Source organism: Neoarius graeffei, chromosome 18, assembly GCF_027579695.1.
Source record: "Neoarius graeffei isolate fNeoGra1 chromosome 18, fNeoGra1.pri, whole genome shotgun sequence".
Taxonomy (NCBI): Eukaryota; Metazoa; Chordata; class Actinopteri; order Siluriformes; family Ariidae; genus Neoarius; species Neoarius graeffei.
In genome coordinates this window covers 42,061,101-42,072,697 of record NC_083586.1, presented here as the reverse complement: position 1 = coordinate 42,072,697, position 11,597 = coordinate 42,061,101, and the positions used below count along the sequence as shown (strand labels likewise).

General features: G+C 44.1%; 1 protein-coding gene across 2 annotated transcripts in view; it reads left to right on the top strand.

The window, feature by feature from the left end:
- Positions 1 to 4,635: 4,635 nt before the first annotated feature.
- The window catches only part of stn1 (STN1 subunit of CST complex), a 42,059-nt gene continuing 35,097 nt past the window's right edge, over positions 4,636 to 11,597 (top strand). Inside the window, exons 1-5 of one of the 2 annotated variants that reach the window (XM_060898809.1) lie at positions 4,636 to 4,704; positions 6,948 to 7,114; positions 7,779 to 7,874; positions 8,019 to 8,093; positions 8,189 to 8,350. In XM_060898809.1, coding sequence (XP_060754792.1) covers positions 6,982 to 7,114; positions 7,779 to 7,874; positions 8,019 to 8,093; positions 8,189 to 8,350 — 466 coding nt within the window. In that variant the 5' untranslated portion in view covers positions 4,636 to 4,704; positions 6,948 to 6,981. Of the gene's footprint in view, positions 4,705 to 6,947; positions 7,115 to 7,778; positions 7,875 to 8,015; positions 8,094 to 8,188; positions 8,351 to 11,597 lie in introns of both variants that reach the window. The other variant, XM_060898808.1, reaches the window with a different exon arrangement.

Sequence of the window (11,597 nt, the reverse complement as noted above, 5' to 3'; positions counted from 1 at the left end):
CCTCTGAATGCTCCAGTTTCCTCCCACAGTCCAAAGACATATGGATTAGGTCAACTAGCTCCTCGAAATTGCCCATAGGCGTGAATGTGACTGTGAATGATTGTTTGTCTCTGTATTCGCCCTGTGATAGATTGTTGACCTGCCCAGGGTGAACCCTGGCTCTCACCTGACGTCAGCTAAGATGAGCTCCAGCTTCCGCCATGACCCTGATAGATAAGTGGTATAGATAATGGATGGATGGATGGATGGATGGATGGATGGACTATGTGGCCAGAGTAGTTTAAGCTTTCGATTCTGTTGTAAAAGTGCTACTTTGACACTATAACACTATACAAAGTCCACCTAGGAATTTATATTCATGGTTCATTCATGTTTCAAGAAGCCTCAGAAGGATCTTACAGTCTGAAGCAGCCTGAAGAGATGGTTCAGGAGCATTTGTTGCTGTTTTTTGAGTGAAGGAAGTTAAAAGAGAGAGAGAGAGAGAGAGAGAGAGAGAGAGAGAGAGAGAGAGAGAGATCTGTTCTATCTATCTATTTGGCTTATCACTGCAGTGACATGGCCACTCTGACAGCCCCATCCATCAATTTCTTGTTGCCTTCTTCTGGATTATTATCAAGTTTTTCTTCTCTCAACCATTCACACCTATGGATAATTTAGAGTAGCCAGCTAACCTAACTGAATCCCTTTGGACAGTGGGGGAAACTGGACGAAACCCACACAGACATGGGTAGAACATGCAAACTCCATGCAGAAAGACTCCCCGTTGGCCATGAAGTTCGAACCCAGAACCTTCTTGCTGTGAGACCACAGTGCCGCCCAATGATCCGTTAGCATAACCAAAACCAAACATTTCCAGAACATTCTGGGAAGTGGTAATTGTCAGCTGGATGTAACTAAACAAGCAAATTCGAACGACAAACATCTAGCTTTCCAGTTGTATTTGGGATAAATGGAAATAGTTGAATAAACGTTGTCCAGCGGCAGCACGGTGGTGTAGTGGTTAGCACTGTCACCTCACAGCAAGAAGGTTCTGGGTTTGAGTCCAGCGGCCAGCGAGGGCCTTTCTGTGTGGAGTTTGCATGTTCTCCCCATGTCTGCATGGGTTTCCTCCGGGTGCTCCGGTTTCCCCCACAGTCCAAAGACATGCAGGTTAGGTTAACTGGTGACTCTAAATTGACCGTAGGTGTGAATGTGAGTGTGAATGGTTGTTTGTCTCTGTGTCAGCCCTGTGATGACCTGGCGACTTGTCCAGGGTGTACCCCGCCTCTCGCCCGTAGTCAGCTGGGATAGGCTCCAGCTTGCCTGCGACCCTGTAGAACAGGATAAGCGGCTACCTACCCCTGGTCTGTAACACATTCATTCACACAAGAAACTCTATCTCATCCGTTTGCACATCACACTACAATCATTTGCACTACTGTTGTATCTGCTGCTATTGGTCATTTGCACTACTGTTCATATACACCTCATAAGCTACTCTTCTAAGCACCTTCTCTGTTGCAGATATTGTACTGTATTTGCACTACTGCTATTTTGTACATTGATTTTAGAGTGTATTTTTACCTATATTATCATCTTCTTCTTTTGGCTGCTCCCGATTAGGGGTCGCCACAGCGGATCTTTCGTCTCCATTGCTCCCTGTCTTTCGCATCCTTCTCTACCACACCTGCCACTTTCATGTCCTCTCTCACCACATCCATGTATCTCCTCTTTGGCTTTCCTTGTTTTCGTGTGCCTGGCAGCTCCATCCTCAACATTCTCCTTCCAACATGCTCTGCATCTCTTCTCAGTTTGTGCCCATACCATCTCAGTCTCATCTCTCTTAGCTTCATTCCCAAGCTCTCCACAAGTGCTGTCCCTCTGATGTGCTCGTTCCTTATCCTGTCCAACCTCCCATCACAAACCTTAACATCCTCAACTCCGCCACTTCCAACTTTGCCTCCTGTCTCTTCGTTAAGGGTACGGTCTCCAATCCATACATCACAGCTGGTCTCACTACTGTCTTATACATCTTACCTTTCACTTTTGCCGGCACTTTCCTATCACAAATCCTTCTCCAACTGCTCCATCCTGCCTGCACTCTCTTTCTCACCTCACTATCGCAGCCCCCATTTTCCTGCACAGTTGACCCCAGGTACTTGAATTCACCAACTTTCTTTACTCTTACTCCTTGCATCTTCACTACACTCTCATCCCCATTCTCATTGATGCACATGTATTCTGTTTTGCTACTGCTCACCTTCATTCCTCTTCGTTCCAATGCATCCCACCATCTCTCCAAACCCAGCTCAACCTCCTTTCTACTTTCACCACATATCACAATATCATCCGCAAACATCATGTTCCACGGTGACTCTTGCCTCACTTCGTCCATCAAGCTATCCATCACTATGGCAAACAAGAAAGGACTCAAAGCAGACACTTGATGAAGTCCCACCTTCACCTTGAACCATTCAGTCATTCCAATTGCACACCTCACTGCTGTTTCACTGTTCTCATACATGTCTTGCGCCTATATTTTTACCTATATTATCTATACTTTATAAATATATATAGTTTTTCTGGTGTGGCACGGTGGTGTAGTGGTTAGCACTGTCGCCTCACAGCAAGAAGGTCTGGGTTTGAGCCCAGTGGCCGGCGAGGGCCTTTCAGTGTGGAGTTTGTACGTTCTCCTTGTGTCCACGTGGGTTTCCTCTGGGTGCTCCGGTTTCCCCCACAGTCCAAAGACATGCAGGTTAGGCTAATTGGTGGCTCTAAATTGACCATAGGTGTGAATGTGAGCGTGAATGGTTGCCTGTGTCTATGTGTCAGCCCTGGCGACTTGTCCAGGGTGTACCCCGCCTTTCACCCATAGTTAGCTGGGATAGGTTCCTGCGACCCTGTCGGACAGGATAAGCGGCTACAGATAATGGATGGATGGATATAGTTTTTCTTCATATAAATATTTTTTTATCTGATTTTACAAGTAAGGTGAGAGAGAAACGGCATTTCGATTCTCCCTGGATATATAGTGAATTGACAATAAAAAATATTTGAATCTTGAATCTTTGAATACAGCGGCACGGTGGTGTAGTGGTTAGCACTATCGCCTCACAGCAAGAAGGTCCGGGTTTGAGCCCCGTGGCCGGCGAGGGCCTTTTTGTGCGGAGTTTGCATGTTCTCCCCGTGTCCGCGTGGGTTTCCTCCGGGTGCTCCGGTTTCCCCCACAGTCCAAAGACATGCAGGTTAGGTTAACTGGTGACTCTAAATTGACCGTAGGTGTGAATGTGAGTGTGAATGGTTGTCTGTGTCTATGTGTCAGCCCTGTGATGACCTGGCGACTTGTCCAGGGTGTACCCCGCCTTTCACCCGTAGTCAGCTGGGATAGGCTCCAGCTTGCCTGCGACCCTGTAGAACAGGATAAAGCGGCTAGAGATAATGAGATGAGATATATATATACCGTATATATATAGCGCCCGAAAGGGGACAACCGAGGCGGGCCGCCATTTTACAGCTGTCATGCAAATTGCTTTCTCCTCGGTATACAAGTGCACCTTCATGGCAGGAAAAAAACTACATTTTGCTGCCTATGTAGTCCCCTATTTATACAAAATTGAGTCATTCAGGATTTAGCCATGTGGCACGGTGGTGTAGTGGTTAGCGCTGTCGCCTCACAGCAAGAAGGTCCGGGTTCGAGCCCCGTGGCCGGCGAGGCCTTTCTGTGTGGAGTTTGCATGTTCTCCCCGTGTCCGCGTGGGTTTCCTCCGGGTGCTCCGGTTTCCCCCACAGTCCAAAGACATGCAGGTTAGGTTAACTGGTGACTCTAAATTGACCGTAGGTGTGAATGTGAGTGTGAATGGTTGTCTGTGTCTATGTGTCAGCCCTGTGATGACCTGGCGACTTGTCCAGGGTGTACCCCGCCTTTCACCCGTAGTCAGCTGGGATAGGCTCCAGCTTGCCTGCGACCCTGTAGAACAGGATAAAGCGGCTAGAGATAATGAGATGAGATATATATATACCGTATATATATAGCGCCCGAAAGGGGACAACCGAGGCGGGCCGCCATTTTACAGCTGTCATGCAAATTGCTTTCTCCTCGGTATACAAGTGCACCTTCATGGCAGGAAAAAAACTACATTTTGCTGCCTATGTAGTCCCCTATTTATACAAAATTGAGTCATTCAGGATTTAGCCATGTGGCACGGTGGTGTAGTGGTTAGCGCTGTCGCCTCACAGCAAGAAGGTCCGGGTTTGAGCCCCGTGGCCGGCGAGGCCTTTCTGTGTGGAGTTTGCATGTTCTCCCCGTGTCCGCGTGGGTTTCCTCCGGGTGCTCCGGTTTCCCCCACAGTCCAAAGACATGCAGGTTAGGTTAACTGGTGACTCTAAATTGACCGTAGGTGTGAATGTGAGTGTGAATGGTTGTCTGTGTCTATGTGTCAGCCCTGTGATGACCTGGCGACTTGTCCAGGGTGTACCCCGCCTTTCACCCGTAGTCAGCTGGGATAGGCTCCAGCTTGCCTGCGACCCTGTAGAACAGGATAAAGCGGCTAGAGATAATGAGATGAGATGAGATGAGATGTCCAGTCGGTCTAACCGCTATATCCACTTGGTCCGGTAGGGGGCAGTGCGTGCATTTGGTCTGTATGTGACCGTTGGTGAAACTGGGTGGAAGAAGAAGAAGAACTTATCCTGCTTCCTGTTTATAATGCTTTTACTGCAGCGACAGTGAGTTATTTATTCATATATTTATTTATTTTTTAAATCCAGATTTACTCATGAGTATGGCGTTTAAATATCATTTAACTCAGATAACGAAATAGCTCATAGAAAATAAAAATAAAAATCTGAGTTAGCTGTAAAAGTGGGCGTTGAATTCATGAGCCGAAGTACAAATGAGTATCTAGTCACTATATTAGTGCTATACATGTGGTATGAAATAAGGGCTTCTGCACTCTAACTAGTGGACTACATTCCCAAAGCGGTGCCGTTTGGAATACAGCCGTATAGGTGTCTTTGAATGACTGCCTGAGATAATGCAGTCTGTTTAAAATGAAATGTCTTATTCATGTTTGGCCTTCAGTAGGCCCACAAGCTTTATCTCTATACCAGCTTATTTGCTAACCAAGCATTTTATTTTCAGTAGACTTCTTCTAAAAACATGTTTTTTTTCCTCCTCCAAGCTGTTGTAAAGCCCCTACTTAAAAAGAATAATCTGGATGCTTCAGTATTAAACAACTACAGGCCAATATCAAATCTACCATTCATCGGGAAAATCCTTGAAAAAATTGTCTTCAATCAATTAACTGCCTTCTTGATATCAAACAGCTGTTTTGATAACTTTCAGTCAGGATTTCGTGCCAATCATAGCACTGAAACAGCGCTGATTAAAGTTATAAATGACATACGTCTTAATACTGATGCAGGCAAAACATCGGTCCTGGTGTTACTGGACCTCAGTGCAGCTTTTGATACTGTTGATCACAACATACTGCTATATCGACTTGAACACTGGGTTGGGTTGACTGGTAAAGTTATCAATTGGTTAAAATCATACTTAAAAGATAGAAGCTTCTTTGTTACCATGGGAAATTATACCTCAACATCAATGTCCTTGACCTGTGGTGTCCCCCAGGGGTCGATCCTTGGACCATTACTTTTCAACCTTTTATATGCTCCCACTTGGACAAATTTTCAAGAACAACTCAATTTTGTATCACTGCTATGCAGATGACACCCAAATTTATTTTTGCTCTATCACCTAATGATTATGCCCCCCTTGAATGTCTCTACCAGTGTATCGACCAAATCAACAACTGGATCTCACAAAATTTTCTTCAGCTGAACATAGATAAAACAGAAGTAATTCTATTTGGGAAAAAAGATGAAAGACTCAGGATTACCACTATTCTTGACACAAAGGGGATTAAAACAAAAGATATGGTTAAAAATCTTGATGTTTTCATTGACGGCGAGCTAAACTTTGACAGTCACATGAAAGCAATCACTAAATCTGCATTTTATCACCTAAAAAACATTTCCAAACTAAGAGGACTTATGTCAAAAAATGATCTGGAAAAACTTGTACATGCCTTCATCTCTAGTAGGGTTGATTACTGCAATGGCCTTTTCACAGGCCTGCCAAAAAAGACCATCAAACGACTTCAGCTGGTTCAAAATGCAGCAGCTAGGGTTCTCACACGAACAAAAAGAACAGAGCACATTACTCCAATTCTAAGGTCCCTTCACTGGCTTCCAGTAAGCTACAGAATTGACTTTAAAGCATTGCTGCTGGTGTACAAAGCTCTAAATGGTACAGGGCCCAATTACCTCTCTATGTTGCAGCGGCCTAACCCAATCAGATCCACCAGATCGCAGCAGAAAAATTTACTGTTAAAACCTGTTGTTAAAACAAAGTGTGGTGAAGCAGCTTTTAGCTACTATGCAGTACAGCTATGGAACCAACTCCCAGAGGACATCAAAAATGCTCCTGCTGTTGGCAGCTTCAAATCTAGACTAAAGACCAAGCTGTTCTCAGATGCTTTCTGCTAACTGATAAATATCGTCATCTTTACATGTTTTAAACTTTACTTAACTGTTATTCTATTTTATTCTGCTGTTTTTTACTGAACTTTTACTTCATTTTATTATTTTATTTCTACTATTGTTTAATTCTTATTTTTTTCTCTCTTCTTCCCCATTTATTTTATGTAATTTTATTTTCTATTGTTTACTGTTTTGCTTTTACCTCTGTAAAGCACATTGAACTGCCACTGTGTATGAAATGCGCTATATAAATAAACTTGCCTTGCCTTGCCTCCATTTTCTCCACTAAACCAAGACTGCCTCCTGTAGATTTCTCCTGAAGAAAGCTCTCTGGCCTGGGAGTCTCATGATCCTGCTTGATAACATGCTCTACTATGACTACACTTCTGTATCCTGTATCTACAAATTTCTCTTCTCTTTTTTAGATACTGTTTTTAGAGCTTTAGAGACTCATGTACAATGGACGGTGATCAGGGTGGTGCTGAAGATGAACCTTCTTCACTGCTGTGGGGACTGGACCCTGTGTTCTCTGCTTACGCCAGGCTTTACGTTAAAGACATCCTACAGATCAGAGAGTCTCGACAAGTTCCAGGTTTTCCACACGACATTGTTTGTTTGTTTGTTTGTGTGTAATCGCTTTTCCAGTGCAGGGGGCAAAGTGGAGCCTATCCCAGCTGACCATGGGTGAAAGACAGGGTACACCCTGGACAAGTCGCCAGCTCATCATAGGGCTGACACACACATACGGTCAATTCAGAGCCACCAGTTAAGCTAACCTGCATATCTTTGGAAACCCATGCAGATATGGGGAGAACATGCAAACTCTACACAGAAAGGCCCTCGTTGGCCACTGGGTTTGAACCCAGAACCTTCTTGCTGTGAGGTGACAGTACTAACCACTACACCACCATGCCGACATCGTTACAGGTTTAAAGCATGAACCTTTGATGAAGTCGAAACTGAAGCAACGGTGTGACGAGACGATTGTTTTACACAGATGTGCTGCATGTTTACCTCTGACAACTTTGTTGGAGGCGGTTATGTTTTCGTCTCCGTTTGTTTGTTTCGAATGTAACTCAGAAAATAGTGAACGGCTTTTAATAACATTTGGCGTACAGCTTCAGTATTATCCTCGGTTCAAGCGATTTGATTTTGATGTTGATCTGTGGCATGGCAGAGGTATACACTCTACCATGTGACCTTCTAGGTAAAAATAATTTCATGACCCTGCATATATTTTTTTCCACTACCCACAGGAATCTACTTCTATAAAAGTCACCCGCTGTTCCAGGTGGATGTACTCGGCACTGTGGTGTACAGACGGGAAAGAGATGACTTTTATTGTTATGGAGGTAAACCTGATTTGCGTGCCTTTTTATATTGTTAATGTTCCTTGTTGTTTAAATAAATCAAAGTGCAGTACTTAAGTTGTCTTAGCTTCATAAAGAAGCGTTATGTTGATTGATTGATGAACATTTACTCTATACATTTAGTAGATGATAGTACTGGAGTTATCAACTGCCTGTGCTGGAAAGATGAGAAATGGCGAGATCATGGAGACTCGGTAAAGGGTAAGGCTTTCATATCCAGCTAGATTTCATTCATTGGTAACCACATTTTTTTTTTTTTTTTGCCTGAACTGAAGCTATGATTATTTTATTTCCAGCTAGAGGTCCTGCTGGAGGTGGCTTTAATGTCGAGGAGCAGTTGAGGAAGCTCCGGGAGGCACAGAGGAGCAGCTCAGTGCTGGAGATTGGAGATCTGCTCCGAGTACGTGGTTCCCTTAAAACCTCACGAGAGCAGAGAGAGATCATGGCCTCCTCATTTTGTAAGCAACCTGCAGAAACACGCTTCAGTCATATTAAATATAACTTGCACTAGAATCCTTATACAGGCATTATACAGACACATTCTTAAGAGTCTCTTAAAATTTGTTTCCGGACCCACAACACAAAGAATGTTAAATGGTTGACTGAGCGTCATAATGAATACTCTCTCAACTACTTAAGATGAACTTTCTTAACCTTACAGCTTTTGGGAAACTCGTCCGAGTGCAGTCGATGCCCTCGACGCACTTCAGGTTCATTTTGGCATTCCAGTGGAGTGCGCCACACATCTGGAATTAACTTGAGAGAAATGTTGGGTGTAATGTTTTATGGTTTCTAGGGCTCTGGTTCAGCACTGTCGCTTCACAGCAAGAAGGTTCTGGGTTCGAAGCATGTGGCCGACTGGGGTCTTTCTGTGTGGAGTTTGCATGCTCTGACCGTGACTGTGGGTTTCCTCTGGGTGCTCCAGTTTTCTCCTACAGTCTAAAGACATGCTGATTCGGTCAGTTGGCTACTCTAAAGTGCCCATAGTTGTGAATGGTTGTTTGTCTCTGTGATAGATTGGTGACCTGCCCAGGGTGAACCCTGCCTCTCGCCCAAAGTCAGCTGGGATTGGCTTAAGCTTCTCTCGCGACCCTGACAGATTAGTGGTATAGAGGCCTTTAACTGACATCACAGATTTTTGGTTTTCACACAGCGTTCGCCATATTGCTGGGCAAACAAAGAAACAGTTGCAACAGTTAATAATAAAAATCGAGACGACTGCAATCAGTACAGTCGCTCTGAAACAATTAAAAATTTATATTACACCAGCAGATCACGTTATATCCAAAAGCTGAAACATGCAGGCATCACAGATCCATGTAATTTACCCACAAATGTATTTATTATTATTCACTCTGTGCACACCTCTGTCTGTGTGTGTGTGCGCGTGTGCGCTCTCAGCTTCAGATGGGTTAAATGCAGAGGAGGAATTTCTCAGTGCTTGAGGTTACATGTGACAAAAATAAAGGCTGCTTCTTCTTAATTTACCCACAAATGTATTTATTCCACTTGAAGTGTTCAGCAAACCAGCTACTGGATTTGGGACACTACGACATCCTGAACTATTTAGCCTAGTATCTGGACTTTTAAATACACTGGAGATACTAAAGGCTTACAAAAGTACAGATGCCTACCAATATTTGTGGTGGAATGTTATGGGAAATTTATGATAAACTATGCTAGAAACACCTCATGGATGCACTGGGATGCATCCTCAGTGATGTATCCTGGGGTCCTTGGGTGTTTCGGGTCTCGCAACATCATACACCCTCACCGAGGCGACCCAGCCGGGGTTGATCAAGCCCCGACTTGTGTCCCAGTAGCAGTCCACGGATCACCCCTTTTAATCCAAAGCCACCGTGTGGCTTTCTCTGCGGCTTCGCTTGCGGATGCAATGGCCCTCTTCTTAGCTGCTCCTACAATGCCCAAGCGGCTCAGGACTTTGCAGAGGGAGCGCCCTGCAAAACCCCTACAGCCGACTTCTATGGGCTCGTAGAAGGTTCTCCAACCTCTCTCCCTGCACTCCTCCACCAGCTCCTGGTACTTGGCTCTTTTCCTCTCATTGGCCTCCTCAAGACGCTCTTCCCAGGGAACTGTTAGTTCCAGAAATTTATGATAAAGAAAAAACAATTGTTTATTATGACAAAGTTAAGCTAAAACGTGGACATTTATTATTATTATTATTATTATTATTATTATTAGTAGTAGTAGTAGTAGTAGTAGTAAACAAGCCATGGCTTAGATCTAGCATATTTTATGGTGTTTAGCCTCATCTACATTATCAGTATATAACAAAAATACTGTTCGTCTCGCCAAGGATTAGGTCTAATAAAATATATCGCGTCCAAAGCCCACATCCAGATATACATTTTAATGTTGCACAGAGCTTTCATACTAACCTGATGATATAAAATGTTCTCCACACACACGGGAATGCTTTTCTTCCTGTTGAACTGCAGCTCGCCATTTTTCCCGTCTTTCTGGGTTCACCAGGAAGCAGTGAAAAGTGAAACCAGGTTTATCTCCATGTCTGTTATTACATCCAAAGCACTACAGGTCTCTGGCATTGTTCTTTTCAATGTAACTTCTACAAGTTTACCTGTAGATGTTTATTGAAAGTGGCTTACAGTCGCTCACGTCCACTTGTGCCGATTGCTAGCAAACACAAAGCTTGGCCGGCAACATGGCCGTGTAAACAAATCTGCAGTTGTGATAACGTCACTTGAAAGTCCTCCATAGATAATGGATGGATGGCTTTGGTTTGTTTCCAAAGATGTTCCTTTTGCATTAGTTAATACTGTTCTTGGTCTTCCTGTAAGAATGTAACACTTTGGATCATAGTAACTGAGGTGTTTAGCTCATGACGGGACAGTCTGTAGAGTTGTGCAAAAAAACAAATACCTCTGCTGAGCAGTAGTCCTGTGAGGCAGAAACTCCTCAATACTGATAGGAAGGCTAGTGTAAATCAAATCAAATAACCACTCTGTACATCCATGGTGAGCAGAAAAGAATCTCAGAATACTGTACACAAAACCTCGATCCTCAAGGCCAATGGGCTACAACAGCAGAAGACCACATCTGGTTCCAGTCCTTTGAGCCAAGAACAGGAATCTAAAGCTACAGTAGGCACAAACTCACCGAAACTGGAAATTTAAAGATGAGAAAAAGACCAGGCAACGTTTGACCAATCTTTTACTGTCCAGTTTCAGTGAGCTGTGTGTACTGTGATGTTCGTCCTTCCTGAGGGAAGATGACCATCTTTACCAGTGATATCAGGCATCCATTGTTGTCGTAGATACATGTGTTCTCAGGTGGCTGTTAAGGCCAATCTTTACACAGACTATGCGGGGACAGTGAGGCCAAGACAGTGAAAGAAGATACTTATGAGCAGAAGTGGTACTGTTTTCTCTGGCTTTATGTGTTGTGCATTTTGACTTGGCCACAGCAATGCACTGCTTTTCATAGCTAGCGGCACCTTTGGATACTGTTGTGCGTCATACAGAGCGATTTCGAGCAAGGGTCTCCCAGTTTTCATGGTCAACGCCAAAGTCTTTCAATGAGGCTTTGAGCGTGTCTTTTATATCTTTTCTTTCTGGCCACCACGTGATCAAGCTCCAGTTGCCGATTCTCCGTACAGGATGCGCTTCAGGAGACGCTCATCAGGCATCCAAGTGATGTCACCAGCCCAGCGAAGTATTGTAAATA